At 64.0% G+C, this 16208-nt stretch overlaps 1 protein-coding gene across 1 annotated transcript in view; it reads right to left on the bottom strand.

The window, feature by feature from the left end:
- Positions 1–3709: 3709 nt before the first annotated feature.
- The window catches only part of LOC119095112 (serine/threonine-protein kinase N2), a 129428-nt gene continuing 116929 nt past the window's right edge, over positions 3710–16208 (bottom strand). Inside the window, exons 15-23 of the mRNA XM_037217999.1 lie at positions 10054–10184; positions 9056–9092; positions 7792–7896; positions 7145–7324; positions 6516–6683; positions 5989–6140; positions 4707–5034; positions 4157–4297; positions 3710–3853 (exon numbers count right to left, since the gene is read on the bottom strand). Coding sequence (XP_037073894.1) covers positions 3710–3853; positions 4157–4297; positions 4707–5034; positions 5989–6140; positions 6516–6683; positions 7145–7324; positions 7792–7896; positions 9056–9092; positions 10054–10184 — 1386 coding nt within the window. The remainder of the gene's footprint in view (positions 3854–4156; positions 4298–4706; positions 5035–5988; positions 6141–6515; positions 6684–7144; positions 7325–7791; positions 7897–9055; positions 9093–10053; positions 10185–16208) is intronic.

The following is a 16208-nucleotide window of genomic DNA, read 5'->3' as shown; positions in this document are numbered from 1 at the left end:
ATGTAGGACCACAGCCACCAGGCACTCTCTTTTAATGCAGTAGCATAGGCATTAAACTATTTAAAATCACTGCAATATGATGCCTTCAGGAGCGAGAAAAATGTATTGCACACGAAGAAATGAACAAAATTAAAACACACGCACACACATGCGCACACGCACCCACGCACACACACGCAAACGCAGCGCTCGGCGCCCTGCGCGGATCGATCAAAAGCACTGACCAAAGCTGACAAAACATCGCATCGCAGTGATAGGAAGCAGCAAACGCCACGGCAACTGCATCTCCACATATCTAGACCGACACAATGCTAGAGAACTGCAGAAGACCTCTTACTTTGTGAGCAGGGAAACATTGAAGCATGCCGTGCTTTGCGAAGCCGCCACAAACTGTGCGACTGGTCTGGAGTGAGTTTCGATCCTCACATCGCAAGCTCTCCAATGGCAGTAGCGTCGTCCACGTCGGCGGCCATATTGACGTCGGGGGCCATTCCTCGCCCAACATCCAGGAACAGCGCAACCCTGTCGACGGGTTCTGAGGCAGCCTGTGCGTGCGCTGCGAACGCAGCTCCCAACGGCGACAGTAGCGCACAGCTCCGCCGAGCTGAGGTGACATGGGCGCTGAGCTGTGAAGCTGGACGCCAGATGGCGTTTCTGAGCTCCAGAGGCGCGCGGCCGGATGATTTGGCCACGCTGCGAGCCCCGGTGCGAGGTGCAGCGGCACCGCTGAGCCGAGCGTCGCGAGTCTCAGCCACCAGCCGCGGCGAGTCTGCTCCAGAGAGGCTCGACCCCCCGACGAACGCACGCCGCTCCATCGCGCCAGCCAGCTGGCCGGTGTCGGCGGACATCGCAGCGATTCAGGCGTGGCGATGCTCGCCAGCCGCCAGTCGCCGCAGCCGCCGCTCCTCAGACGGTGCTGGCGAGCCGCCGCGGTGCCAGCGCACCGCCTCTCTCACACACACAGAAACGCTTGAAGATGAGCTACTTGCCCTCCGACATGGAGCTCTCGATGTCACCGCCAGCATCACCCGTTACGCTACCCAGCTTCCGCATGAAGCCAGGGCCGATGACGGGGGCGGCGGCGGGAAAGTTCGCCCCTCCCCGCGTGCGCAGCGGTCCCGGCCGGGCCCGCGCCGGCCGCCGCGTCTCTGTCCACGGCTTTAGCACAACATATGTTGAAATTCTATTGCTGTAATGTGCACGACCACAAAAAGGCTCAAAATGCCCGCGCGCTTTGCTATCACAAAACAGCAATAGCGTATGGCTTGAAATCATACATTGCAGCTGCTAGGTGTCGAAGTGTAGGTGCTGTTAAGCTCTCGTCGAGCGGTAAAGGTTTGGAGATGATCGGAGCAATAGTGCCTAAATTACACTAAGTGGGAATAAATGATAATCGACGCTTAAACTGACCTAGGGTTACCAAAATTGGAAACTGCAAGAGGGAATCGGGTGTGGTGCATTCAATGGTGAAGGCTTGGTAGCAATCGGTTCGGTAGGTTCTGAGCTATAAGTTGTCTGTAAGCAAGAACGTCGACCTCACGAAATTTGACGACTTTCGACCTGACCTAGGGTCACCAAATTTGAGATTGCAAGAGGGAATCAGGTATGGCGCATCCAATAGTGAAGGTTTCACAGCGACCGGTGCAGCAGGCTCATATCTGAGTTGTCTGCATTTGCATGTAAAACTTTTCCTTTCCCCGCGTTTTCGAGGTGTTTGACCTCAGGTCAGGCTTTGCTAGTGGCTCCCCATGACTCACCTCACTGCACGGAATCGATCGATTAAGGTTTCAAGGCCATCAGATGAGCCGTTTCGGAGCACTTGCGTGTCTGCGTCATATGCCGGCTTTTAAGAGTCCGCCCGCTGACGTCGGGTGTCCTTTCCACTGGTTATGGAACTTTTGACGCATGCCATGCGTGTGCATCACGCTTAAACGCACGTTCGATGGGTAAGTATTTGGCGCTCCTCCATACCAGAGCAAGTTTTGCAGTAGTAATCAGCGATGAGCTGATTACGTCGACCAGCCAGCTAGCCGTAAATAAGCTAGGAATACTTTCGTGCTTTGTTTCAGGGTATTTAGCAATCAACCTTAGTTGATCTTGCCATATTTTTTCCAAAAAACTTAGCCTCAAAATGACAGGATTTCCCACGATCTGGGGAAAATGAATAAGCTACCTGTATGTGCATACACAGCGTACTTAGTGGTATAGGGCTGCGCACAGTAAAATGAGTTCGATATAAAAATAGCTTAGAAGTTCAAGATTTAAAGACTAAAATGCGAGGTTCTTTTTGAAAAGACCCCAAACTTTGGAACTCCACAATGCTAGTCCCCCTCCCCTCTGACGAAATCCTGGACCCGTCCCCGCGTGGCGTAACTTGACGGCAACTACATTTCACTTGCCGACATTTGTCAGCTAGGAGAGTCCACGTAATTCTCGGACATCTTGTCGCATTGGGAACATCGCAATGATATTTTTTAGTCTTATCGTCACCGTTTACAATGTAGTGTTTTTCCAGGAAAGGCTCATCCACCAGCTGAGCCCATCCGATTGGCTACTCCAAAATATACAGGTGTAATGCATGATTGTGGCTTCAGTACGCGCCCTACCGCCTCGCCTTACTCCCCAATTTAACAAAGCTGCTGTTTATCGGGGTTTTTGGCGCGCCGACTGCCATCGTCCCTTGGCACCCAGTACAAACTGTGGTTGAATTTGTGATGGGCTACTGGAGAGCTAAGACAAACACACCAACTCGTACAGATTGAGGCAGGGCTCCTCAAAGTTTATCTGACAGCCCCGCCGTGAGGACGTCACAGAGATCCAGTGACCGTGGGTTAAAAGATAAATACAAATCTGGGCACGCGACTTTCTGGTCTTCCATTCCGCAGTAAATCGGAATGCCACCGACAAACTTCGCCATTCCTTGCAACCCTGTACGGGACTGCTTACGGTACACGTGTTCAGCACCGATTCAGCCAGACCTGCCCCGATGCTTCAGTAGATAGCAAAGACGACATACGGCTGGTGTTCACCACAAGCCACGCACCATAAGCACCCGCGCAACTGAACACTCCAAAACTTACCGGATTCACCAACGCTGCTCTCACCGTGCTGCGACTGGGAGCCATAGCGCGAGCTCACACTCCCCTCACAAAACCATCCAAACACCTCGTCATTTTATCGCACTTTTATTTTACAAAATGAAGTCAAACCCTAGCCATTGCCGTCGAAGCGCCGATACAAAACAATGCGGATGGTAACAAATTTCGTTGGCGACGCGGCGCGTGACCATCCACCGCGCGGCGAGCGGCGCACGCATTACAAAACGGCGGCGCGCCGCGCGCCGGCCGCGCAAGGCACCTGGTTGCGACCGCGCGCCGTCGCCGGCGCTCCGCGCGGAAGCCGCGCGCACTACCTCGCTCTCACTCTATGCTGCCTGTAAGACTTCGCACCGGCCGAACGCCGCCGCCAGCCGCTTCCGTGGAGTGCGGCGGGCGGGGCGCGGCGGGGGCGCCTCGCGCGTCACACCGCACACGCGCGCGCGTCACGCAAGCGATAACACCAGTTAATAGCTGTATTACACAACACAAAATAGACAGCATTAACAAGCACATGGTATAGTGGGGGTGGCGGGGGCGGGGGGGGGGGGGGGCAGGGGCTCGGGGAGGGAGCTGGCGGACTGCTTGAGCGTGCGGGGCCGCGCGCGGCGCAGCTAGCACCAGTCGGCCATGTACGTGAAGTCCCTGAAGAGGAGCTGGTCGGGCGCCGTCAGCGGTCGCTGCTCCTTGGGCGGCGTCAGCACGGCACGCTCTGACGTGAACTCCTCGTCAAAGTTCGACACGTCCTCCAGCGTTTTCTGGCGGCGGCGGTAGAGGTGTCAGAGGTCAACTGTTCTACGACGCGAAGCCCTCTCCGCAGCGACGGATCGGCACATCAGTCCTTAAAACGGCTGATCAATGCGCGCCAACGCCGACTGTTGCGTGGCAGCATAACGCTTCTACGGATCATTTGCAGGACCTAGTGACAGGCGAGAAAGACAAAGAGCCACGCGTCCAAACTCTTCTCTCATACACTCCCCCCCCCCTCATTCCCCCACAAAGAACACACAGTCCCCTCCCATGGCACGAGATTCAGCCTCCCCTCCCCCATCGCCACTCACAATGGTTGGCACGAAGGGTGGCCGCACCCGGCGGGCCAGCAGCTCCTCCCAGCCGACGCCGCTGAAGAAGGTTTGCTTCTTCACGTCTTCGGCGTCGCGCTCGCTGGCGCCCAGACGCCTCTCCGGGTTCTTCCTCAGCAGCTGGCGGCGGCGGGGAAGCACGTCAGAACGGGCGGCCGCCGGCACCGAGGGAGGTCACGCCATGCTGCTCGCTTCACGAGGAATGCGAAACGGACGGGCGAGGCCGACTGACACGTCGATGCTAAATCAGCGGAGTTTGCTGGATGAACAGAACTGCTCAAAACCGATAGGGAACTCGGATGGAAAACAATGAAAAAGGACAATCTCACTCCTCTTTTTCAAGCGCCTCGATTATCGTTTTTGTTTGTATGCAGTTATATAAGGACGTGAGGACAACCACGAGTGAATTCACAAATAGGCTCCTTCAAGTCATTGCTCACACAAACCCGCCGGCCGAAGCCAACGGCAAACGAGTGACGCCACCTATCGGTCACCGGTGCAAACGCCAGTTCCGGCGGACGCCACTCACCCGACGCATGATGGCGATGGCCTGTAGCGACAGGAAGCGCGGGTAGCGCAGCTCGTCGTTGACGATGCTGTCGAACACCTCCTCCTCGTCGTCGCCGGGGAACGGCGACTCGCCCACCAGCATCTCGAAGATGAGCACGCCCAGGCCCCACCAGTCGACGGCGCGCGTGTACGTCTGCTCGGTGAGCACCTCGGGCGCCAGGAACTCGGGCGTGCCGCAGAAGGTGCCTGTGCGGTCGCCGTAGCCCATGCCCTCCTTGCAGAGGCCAAAGTCGGCGATCTTCACGTAGCCGTCCGTGTCCAGCAGCAGGTTGTCCAGCTTCAGGTCCCTGAGGGCCGGAAGGTAGACGGTGTCAGGCGGTGGAAGCGAATACTCAGCTACTCCGGTAGCAGCTGGGGCACACGTGTTCCCAGCCGCGCACGAGACACCCCTCAACCGGACCTTGTCCAATCGGACAGTTCTCATCGTACACAGCAGGCCTTCGTACAGTTCGTGAACAGCAGAAGAGCTTGTGTCGTGAATCAGTTCAAACAACAGAAGGCTCCAGAGTGCGGTAGAGCTCTTTGGCCCCACGCACAACGTGACGGTACGGAACACGATCACGCATGGTTCCAGCTGACCACGACATACCCATTTCTGTTCGCAGCTGCCACACACCGCACGGCGCACCGACATCCTCCACCGAAAATCCCCAAACTCGCCGTGCGGCCGACCGAGCCCTAATGGTCGGCGCGGCCCTGACAGCGCGGGGATTACGCGCATGCCACGCGTCCGAGGACGTCCCGTGCGCTAATCGCGCGCCGTCTGCGCCGCACCGGCACCAGGCAGGGCCGGCGCCGACGGACCGCACCATAACCAGACCGGCCAGCCGCCGCCGGTCGCGTGTCGCTCGCCGCCGCCGTCCCAAGCCAGGGCAGCTCTCCTGAGCCTTCCCGAGTCAGGGCAGCCCTCCTGAGCCTTCCCCAGCCAGGGGATGCCCGGCTCGGAAGGACCCGGTCGAAGGAACCTCAACAAAATGGTAGAGGGGGGGGGGGGGGCATTGCATTTTTTTCTCCACAAATCGCATTCGAATTTTTGTTACATCTCTCACACGGGGAGGAGCACTACCGCTGCTCCAACGCAGCTGCGCCGGCGGCCTGATTTCTCACATTGTGAGGAAACATCGCAGGGAAGAAAACAAGCGCTTACATGGGAGCTTCGGGAGGAGACAGTCGGTGGGCAAGCCGAGTCGGCCTGGCCGCTCTGCCGCGCGCCTAAAGCCCGGGGGTTGGGGTCCACTCACCGGTAGATGATCTTGTTCTCGTGCAGGTACTGCAGACCGAGCACCACACAGGCGGCGTAGAAGACGGCCCGCGGCTCAGAGAACACGTCCGAGTGGATGTGCATCATCAGGTCCCCGCCGGCCGCGTACTCCATCACAAAACACACGTGGCTCTGCCGGCGCGATCAGCCGCGTCAGCCCACTCCCCAGCACCAAACACACACGAATGACGAAATGATAACAAATACGCGTAAGTTACAAACTAACACGGCCTGAGGAAAACAAATGCAGCCGCGCTGCTCCTGCCGGAGCGTGCCGCCAGCCAGCGGACTCCATCACAAAACACAGGTGACCCAGCCACGATAAGGGACCTCCTTATCACTCAAAATTGCTAGGGTGGGCGCCAATATCACGGAAACGAAGCTCCATAACAAGGCACACAATTTCAGGAAGTGTGGCACACGATCGAGTGAGGGATCGAGCAAATGAGGGAGAGCGGCATAAGATTGCACTACACTAGCCAACTGCCGTATTATCAAGCCGCTGACCAGCAGGTCCCCGACCAGCTCGCCCTTGACCAGCAGGTCCCTGACCAGCAGGTCCCTGACCAGTGCATCTCTGACCAGTGCATCTCTGACCAGCCCATCCCTGACCAGCGCCGGGTGGGACCGACACCATCCCCGGACCGCTGACTGGAGCCGCCCCAGCGCGTACGTCTGCCGGGGGCGCAAGGCTTTAGCGAGGCCCCGCCGCGCGCGTCCGGCTCCGAGTCGGGCCGTCGGAGGCGGCGGGCCTAAGCCGGATCAGCGCGCGCGCGCGCGCGCGCGCACAGTCGCCCGCCCGGCCGCGATGCCAGCAGCGATAGCCGCTGACGGCCGCGCCGGCCGGCGGCGCCTCGCAGCCGAGCGAGCGGTGACGGCGCGACGGGGGCGAGCCCCGGCGCGGCCGAGAGGCGGCGTGAGGACGGCAGTGTCGGAGGACGGACCTGCCAGCCGGCGGCCATGACGTCACGCCTCTCCCGCGGTCGCCGCCGGCAGCTCGTTGGACCCGCCGCGCCAGCTCCCACCGAAGCTGTGAAGAGCTGGCCCGCCTGGCGCCAGGCGCCAGGCGGGCCAGCTCTTGAAGGGCCGCAGCCACCACCTCACCCCACCCGCCGCCAGAAGGGCGCCACACTGACCTCCGTCTGGAAGCAGCTGAAGAGGTTGACCAAGAACGGGTGGCGCACTGAGTTGGCCGCCTCGAAGATGCGCTTCTCGGCCAGCAGCGACTCGACCTCGTCCCGCGAGATGATGTCGGCCTTCTTCAGCGCCTTGATGGCGTAGTACTCGCCCGTGTTCCGGTACTGGGTGAGGATCACCTGGCCGACAGAGGGCGCGCCGGTCAGCGGCGGTCGTGGCCGGGCGCGCTGTACCCGCGCGTGGCCACTGCGGCGCCGGCCGGAGGTGCGTGCCGGCCAGGTTCCGACGTGGCACGACGGCTGGGACCGCGTGTAAATGACTCTCTGGCGCCCCGACCGCGGCACATCACAGACAGTGCCTACGATCACCAACCAACCGCGCTCGAGCTGCCGGAATCGGCGCGTCGATAACATTTCAACTCATGAATATGCATCAGTGAAACCACACAGAGCTCATAATTACAACGCGATCGTCTCGTGGCAGCCCTCCTATCTTGGCAGGCAGTCTCGCATGATTAGCTAGCACCACAAAGCCTGCGACTCCCCCCCCCCCCCCCCCCCCCCCCCCCAGTGCGCTCAACACGTCAAGCATGCTCCAGGCCGCCCCCGGCGGGCGCGGCCGAGCGGCGCGCGGCGACGGCACGCACCTTGCCGAAGTGTCCGCGGCCGAGCACGGCGATCATGCGGAAGTTGTCGAGCGCCATGCCGGTCAGCTGAGAGACGCGGTGCGACTCGTAGGCGGAGTCGCGGTACTCGACGGCCACACGGCGGCCGGCGCGGAGCGGCACGGCCGGCGGCTCCTGGCGGGGCGGGACGGGCGCGGTCAGCTCAGGTCAGGTCAGGTCAGCATACACACGGCGGCCGGCGCGGAGTGGCACGGCCGGCGGCTCCTGGCGGGGCGGGGCGGGGCGCGGTCAGGTCAGGTCAGGTCAGGTCAGCACACACACGTCGGCCGGCGCGGAGTGGCACGGACGGCGGTTCCTGACGGGGCGGGGCGGGACGGGGAGCGGTCAGCTTAGGTCAGGTTAGGTCAGCACACACACACGGTGACAGCACACCGTCAGCGGTACCCGCATACACAGACACGCACACAGCAGAGGCCCCACCGGTGCGGCAGCGCATGCTGACACACAGCCCGGCGCTGAAACTGGGCCTGCCGGCACTGCCGGCACGCTCTCCAACACCCGCGCCGGCTGATGCGACGCCCGTTGATGGGATCCACCTCGCTTCACGGATACACACCCAGCTGGGAACGAAACCTCGACGCTGAGCTGCAGCTGAACTCAGCTTGAGCTGAGCAGTGAACATGCATAACATCAATAACCGGTGAATCCCAAGGGCTCTTTTGAAACATGCTGACCTACTTGGATGCCATTATGCAGTCCTTTGCAACTCGTAAGTTCAATGCAAACACACGGGCTAGCCGTGGATCAAGCGGCATTATCGCGGACTGTGCAGTTTCCCAGCCCGGGATGTGCCGCAGCGACAGCTCTCTGCATTGAATAACAAGACCAGCTGGGAGCTCCCAATGCTTGAGGAGCGGGACCCCGGACACGGGGGTCTGGTGATAATGCCCGGCTGAGCAGGTAAGGCCCCGCGCCACCCAACCCAGCCTCCTCGCTCCGAGTCGGGCAGGACCGAACCGGGCTGACCCAGCCGTCAGGACGAGCCCAGGCAGACAGCGGCGGCCCTGACCGCCTGACGCGCCCGCCAGACCAGACGGCCGCGCAGCGACCTCCCGGGCCGGCCGATCCTATCGCACCTCGCACAGAGGCCACCGTCCCTTTAAGGGGGACGCACGGCAGCGGCCGCCTGTCGGAACTGCCCAGCACCTGCATAATTCAGCCGCGGCACGGCGCGCGCGCGCGCAGACCAGCCGGCGGTCGCTGCTGCGCGTGGCGGGGCGCACACCACCGGCCGGCAGAGCACCTCGCTCCTCTGGCCCATCCTGAGGAGGCCGCCGGCGCGGCTGACCACACCGCGCGCCAACCGGTCTCCCGGCCGCCAGGCCGGGCGCTATTTGCGTGGGCGGCGCTGTCTAATCGGCCGCATGCACGCGCCTGGCGTGGACTGGCGGGCCGGCTCGGCGCGTCCCGGCCGGCCGGGCGCCGCAGCGCGACCGGTCCGCCGGCAGACGGCGCGCCGTCCCGCGGCGGCGCGCGCCAAATGGCGGCAAATGCACGGAGAGCGTGACGTGCAGGGGAATGAAATAGCCCGGATGTGGCGCGGCTCGAGAGGTCGCGCCCGGGATCAGCTGCGGCGCTCAAGGTCAAACAGAGCACCCGTTCTGACGTGCGGGACGTTAGCGGTTTGTTGGCACCGGTTCGACGCCATTTCAGATTACGATAATTTGCCGGTGTTGTGACGTTTTTTGGCGTGAGTCCGGGGTTTTCATGGCCGTGCTCACCCAGCCGTGACATGCGCTGCACCTGCCTTACCCTCGGCTTCCCGGTTTTAATTCACCCATCACAAATTCTTTTGGGCAACTAGAGACATGCCTCGATGCTATTTTGTCACACTACCGTCTTCCGCTTTCACACCTTTCTCACACTCCCGTCGCGCAATCTGTCACACCTGGACACTTTCAGATTCCTGTCTCCCCTTTCTACCAATTCGTAATCCTCTCCTTTTCCACCAACATCCCCTCTGTTCATGCCCGTGTCCTGTTCCCGGTCCCATCTTGACCCGGACACAGAATCTGACGTGTAGGGGAGTTAAATAGCCCAGTCCCGGTCCCGTCCCCGTGCCGCCCCCGATCCTGGTCCCGTCCCGTCCCGGTCCGGTTCCCACGGGGGTCCGGGGGGGTCCGGTCCGGTTCCAGTCCCGTCCCGTCGCGCACTCACGTCGTCGTCCTCCGGCTCGTCGACGAGCGGCTCCTGGTCGGCGCGGGCGGCGGCGGCGCCGGCTGCTGCGGCGGCGCGCGGCCGCCGGCCGACATGTGCGTCACCGTCACGCCGCCCGTCTCGTCGCCCACCTCGATGATGTTGATGTGCTTGCTCTCGCGCTGGCCGGGGCCGCCCAGCGCCGCCTCTCCCGGCAGCTGCGACAAACGGCGCCCGGTCAGTGACGGATGCCCGGTGGCGTCATCGGCGTCACGCGGCGGCGGTGGGCGCGGCCGATTACCACGCTTAAAGTGAACGGCGTCATTAGTAAAACAGCACTGAACACGGCCGGGGAGAAACCCGCGACGACACGGCGTGCCCGCGCTGCCAGCACGGCGTCAATTGACGGCGTGTGACACGACATGACATTGATGATAACTGATGACGAGGGACCGCGATCGCAGCAGCCGCGAAGCGCCAGTCATCGCCGGTCCCGTGACCCCGGCAGGGCGGCGTGACCTTCTCACCGGGTGCGCCGAGCGGCGCGCGGCACGGCACGGTCAACACCGGCGTCACGGCCCGCCAGGGCCGGGCTCACCGCGTCACAGAGCGCGGTCAGCAGCCTCGCGCCGCCGCCCGGTCCCAGCGGACGGCATGACGACGGCCGGCCACTGGGCGCCGAGGGGAAGTTGGAGGCGGCGGCGGCGGCGGCGGTCGCCGACGTCCGGAGCCCCGCCGTCGACCGGCGCCGCTCCGACTGATGTCTGCCGAGTAGCAGGCGCTGCCGGCGCGGCTGCGGCGTGCAGGACGGACAGCCGACACGGCGGCGGCGCCTCTGAGGCTGACGCCGATCGACCGGAGACGACCCGCGGATAGACAGGGCGGCGGCGGCCGGCAACGTGCACCGCCGGCGTCCCCGCCGCCGCCGGCCAGCCGCTCTGATAGGCCCCGGCGCCGGCGGCGCGCCGGACCGTGCAGCACGCAACACAGGCACGACGGCGGCGGAGGCAGCGGCGCCTTTGATCTCTGCAGTGACCGGCGGGCGGCGCGGCCGGTCACGTGACCGCTGACCGGGGCGCCGGAGCGCCGCCGGCAAGGTCCGCCGCCCGTGCAGAGGGCGGCCGCGGCTCCGCTGCAGCCGGGGCGGGGCGGGCCGGGCGCGATTTACGGCGCCACCGCCGGCCGGCCGGCCGCTGCGCCACACGCCCGAGCGGGCCCCACCGTCCGTCGCCGGGGCGGGCGCGGCGGGCGCCGCCCACTGCGGAGGACGGCGAAGGACGGACGGACGGACGGATGGACGCCGTCTGGCGGACACGCCCCGCGGTGGGCAGACGCCGCGCCAGAGTCTGTCGCGCGGCTCGGCGCACAGCAGGTATCGCGGAGCGACAGCCGGCCTGACCGCGGCCACGGGGAGGCGGGCGGACAGCGCCTGGTCCGCGCTCGCGACGGCGGGGTCCCCGACAGCTTGGCATCGACATACGACGAACGCCCGGATTCGGAGAGCCTCGACGCTGCTAGAGGCCTGCCGAGGATGCAGGCGCACAAACACAACGCCTAGCCTAGTCCGGTGCCAAACCTCAGTGCTCAATCAGGCCACCTGCAGCTGGATCTGTTCTTTCAATCCGGCCGAGCCCGCCGAGCCTGGTTCCGCTAACCATGCAATCAACATCGCGAGGAATTTCACCCGCACGAACCCGGCCTGATCGTGGGAAGCGCACCCAATCACCGTCGCTTTCCTGCCGCACCTCGCCGATAATCGGGCGCAGCCGCCGCCCGCCGCCGCACCTGATCGCCGCGGACGTGACGAACGGCGCGCCGATGGTAAACAGACAAATCAATTACGAGCCGCCGCTGACGCGCGGCGCTAACACGCGGCGGCGGCGGCGGCGGCGGCGGCGGCTCCGGGATCAAGGGTCCAGGGCCGCCGGCCGGCCGGCCAGCCGGCGCGGCACCAGCTCGGGGCACCGGGTCCGCCGGCGACCACGGGACATCGCGCTGGCGGCGGCGACGGCCGGTCAGGCGAGACCGCCGCGGCTCTGTTCAGCGCGGCTCGTCAATGTCTTCCGCGACTCATGCGGCTTTAATGCTGTGAGCGTGATTGCATTTGTATTGAAATATTTGTCATGGTAGGCTGTTCTGGTCATCAGCAGTTCTGGCCATCTCCGCACTCGTTAATGTCGACACTTCTTCCGCCTCAAAATTTCAACCTCTAGCGTGGTTGAAAGGCATCGGTCCAGCTCGCTTGTGCAGAGCAATCAAATCTCAAAATTATGTTACTGAACCCCTACAAATTGCCCACGCGAAGCCGATGTCCACACGAAAGCCGCATCCGTTCTTACAGCCAATTACAACGCGAGTGGAGTTCCGATGAGCCCGATGGCCACGATCAGGCCTGTCTGCGGGACTGGCTGCCGGTGGTACGGAGCGGGCAGCGAAGATATCTCTGGGCCGGCCGGACAGCAACAGGCTGCATCAACGGGGCGGAGGAGCCGGGGCGGGGCCGGCGCGACGGGCGCCATGGTAAACGGCGCCGCCATCCCGGCGCGATCGAATGCGATTCTCCCGACGAGCCGGGGCCGGGGCGGCGCGGCGGACGCCATGGTCGTCAGCGGCGTCGCCATCCCAGCACGGTCGGCTGGAGCTCTGCGGCTCCCAGCTCAGCGGCAACAGTAACCAGTCGGTGAGAACTGGGCACGGAGCTTCAGTTGACGGGCCGCGCCACCCAGATACCTGCATAAGCGCGAACTGGTGTAGCACCCACTTTTACGAGCGCCCTGGTATTCGATGCGCAACGTTGCAGGGAGTCATTTGAAAGTGAACGAGCCACACTTTTCATCGCACTCTTGGATTCGTGCTCAGCAGGTGCCGTGGACCCGTCCACTCCTGGCCAGGTGCTGCCACCAGTTCGCCTGCACCTGTTCGCGGTACACTGAGCTGCCATCCAGCTGACATACGTCCCGCAATGTCCGCAATCTCGACAGGCATCAGCCGCCGCCGTGCACAACACACAGACCTCGCGCCGATGACGTGATCGGATCAGATCAGAGCCCCGCATCAGAGCGGGTGAGGTCGAGAGCCGCGGCAGCCGAACGGCGAATCCCTTCATCTGCTCGCGCTGACTCCACCTGCACCTGACCAAACTGGTCCGACCATCCACGGCGAGCCGGCGTCGACACGCGCCCGCCGCCTCCCCGCTGGAGGAGAGCGAGCCTCACCCCGACCCTCGGGGACCCGACCTCCTCTGGACGGCGAGCGGATCCGAAGCCGGAGCCGCGATGGAGCCGGAGCCGGCGTCGGTGCGCGGGGGCGCCTCCGTCCGCCGTGATTTGGCCTGATTCGGGTGGCAGGCCCGCCCGCCGGCCCTGCTCCCCGCTGCGGGCGCTGATGGAGCGGCGGCGGGGGCGTTGCGCCCGGCGAGCGCCCCCTAATGACAGCCGGCCGGCCCGGTTCCAGCGGCGCCGGCCGACGTGCCGAGCGGCACACGGCGTGTCAGGCTGCGGCCAGCGGCCGATGTGTTGATGAGACCGAAGAGAGCTGTGGACAGGTGTGCACGTGCGTGCCGGACCAGACACCTTCACAGAGATACAGAAACATCGGCGATATGAAGACCTGACAAACGCGCGCGACTTGTACAGAGACGTAACAAAACAAGAGACGTGGAGAAGTGCATCTGCGCGGAGGAGTGGAGACGAGTGGGCGTGGGGAGTCCGGGGCCGCTGCAGATGTGGTGCACGTGAGATGTGGAGCGTTCACCGGTACAGACCGGTCGGCCGGCGCGCCCCGCCCTGGACCGCCGCCGGCCGGGGCCGCTCCAGAGCCGGCCGCTGACGACCGCGGCCGCAGCTGGGCAGAGTCCACGGACGGACGCATCTCCACGGGCAGAGTCCACGGACGGACGCATCTCCAGCGCGCCGGCCGCCGGCCACTCGGCTGGCTCCGGCCGTGGAGCCGCGCCAGCTCGGTCTCCTCCCCGGCGATTCTTACGTCGCCACTGCGGCGACCGCCGGCGCGGCCACAATGCCAGGAACAGGCTTTATGGCGCCGCACGCCACGGCCGGCCAGTGACTGGTGTGTTTGTGGAAGGCGGCGACCAGCTGACGTCACGCGTCGCTGGCGGACGGGAGCCCGGCAGGCGCCGGTGATACGTCAGCAGGAACGGGCAGCGTCGCACGTCTCCCGCGCTACCACTCACCCAGGGGCGGGCTGGCCGCTATGACACGCATTGGACGGTGCATCAGACCCAGGTCATGGCTGCTGCAGTTTCTCACGCCGGTGGAAGACGGAAAAACATAAATGTAGCCGGCGACCCGTCTCGGGAGCCGACTAAGCGGGCACCATAAATGTTCTAATTGCTGCTTCTTTCACGTTACCATGGCATGTGTGCAAAATGCCGAAACTTGAAGCGAAGCTTTCCGTGGTTTCGCAATTTCTGATTGGTTGCGTGCTTCACCGCCCTGCCCAAGGACGGCGCTCAAGAAGACAGGTTCCGCACGCCTCAACACCCAACCAAAATACTCTCCCCGTCCGAGTCCCGGACAGCGACGGACGAACAATTTCCTTCTAATGATGTCGAACGACCTCGTCTTGCGAAGCCGCATGACTGACCCCGGAGAACCAATGCAACTCACGGCGGGGTCACGGAGGTGAGGCCGGCTTCAGCGTCCGAGTGTCGACACGGACGGGGCTACCGGACGACGACGGCCGCCCGGCGTCACGTGACTGGCGCGGCCCGCCTTCGACGGCTCTTTTCGCGACGCCCCCTCCCGAGACGCGGCGCCGTCGCCTTACATCACCGCCGCAGCCCGCGCTCAAAGACAGCGCTCGCCGTTTTTCGGGTCGCAAAATACACAGCCTTGGGCACGCAACAAAGGTGTCGTGTCGGCAGAACGTCACCGACATTCCAATCGGTTTTTCCCTCACGGGCGCAAAACGACCGCCGCAACAGGACAGCGTCATCCGCCGACAGCAGCGTCACATAAACAAAGGAGCTCTATGAGAGCCGTGCACCATGGCGGCACAAGGTCACGGATGGCTGCTCAAGGCACCGTGACGACGGAACGACCGGAAGGAACCAGTACCGTCGCGGCCTCCGGGTACGACTGGAGACAACGTCGACGCCAGCGCGACGGCAGCTGCCGTCCAACCGGAAATGTCAAGCCGCCGACCCGAAGAGAGCACCCATCGGGGAAACCCATCCCGCCTCCGTTAAGCCACTTGGCACCCTATCGGACGTCCTCGTAGACTTGCAAATAGCACGGTGCCACCATTATGCATGCTTCCAGACACTCGCTACATCCACACCGTGATCCCCGTCGTCATCCCTGTTATCTTTCAAACCGACTGTCACGTAAGAGCCAGGGCGGCGAGTGGGCGCATCGCCCGCGCACGCCGCACCCTGCGTCGCCGCGGCAGCCGGCAGCACGGCAGCACGACACGGGCTACGGAACACAGCGGCCGAACACCGAAAACCATCGTACAGGGAGAAGCCCGGCCAAACACGCCGAGCTCAGCTGCCCAGCATCGGCCGGTGTCCGCGGCTTCCGCGGCCCGCTGCGGCCTGTTCTCAGGCGGGCTACCGCGCGACCTTCAGACGGCACGCCAGCGGCCGGTGCACATGCCCGGCGCCGATCGGCGCCGATAGGGTCCGCTGCCGAGCGCACGCGCGGTGCCTCGGCCTCGCCCGCAGCGGCGGCCGGACCCGGCCGGCCGCCGTCGCCCCGTCTCGGCAGCTGAGAAGGGTCTGCCGCCGCCAACATGACGACACGCGTTCCGCCGCGCCAGCCGCGTGGAGAGACAGTATGCCATCAGTGAAGGCATCGCTGTCTCGCTGTCCGTACCAAAGGACCACAGATGACGGCGGCGGTAGCGGCGGCGGCGAACGGCGGTCCACAGATGACGGCGGCGAACGGCGGTCCGACGGACCACCGTTCGCGGAGACCAAGCCTGTAGGACATCAGCGACGAGAGCGAGCTGGAGCCGGCCGCCGCCTCGAGCCGCGGCGCGTGGCGAGCGGCCGGCCGGCGCCGCCGCCGCCGCCGCTGCTGCCGTCGGCCCCCGCGCCGTGGGCGGGACTGGTCGGCGTCCCACACGGCCGCCATCGGACCCGGCCGATTGGGGTCGCCCGGCGCCCTGCCTGCACGGGGCTGCGCACACGGGGCGGGCGTGAACAGGCGCCGGGCAGAGCACCCGGATCTCGACGATGATATTTGGGTTCAGGGGTGCCTCGACTACAGCGGCCATCC

The sequence above is a fragment of the Pollicipes pollicipes genome, unplaced genomic scaffold, assembly GCF_011947565.3.
Source record: "Pollicipes pollicipes isolate AB1234 unplaced genomic scaffold, Ppol_2.1 Scaffold_4219;HRSCAF=4965_pilon_pilon_pilon, whole genome shotgun sequence".
Classification (NCBI taxonomy): Eukaryota; Metazoa; Arthropoda; class Thecostraca; order Pollicipedomorpha; family Pollicipedidae; genus Pollicipes; species Pollicipes pollicipes.
This window is presented reverse-complemented; position numbering and strand designations above follow the sequence as displayed.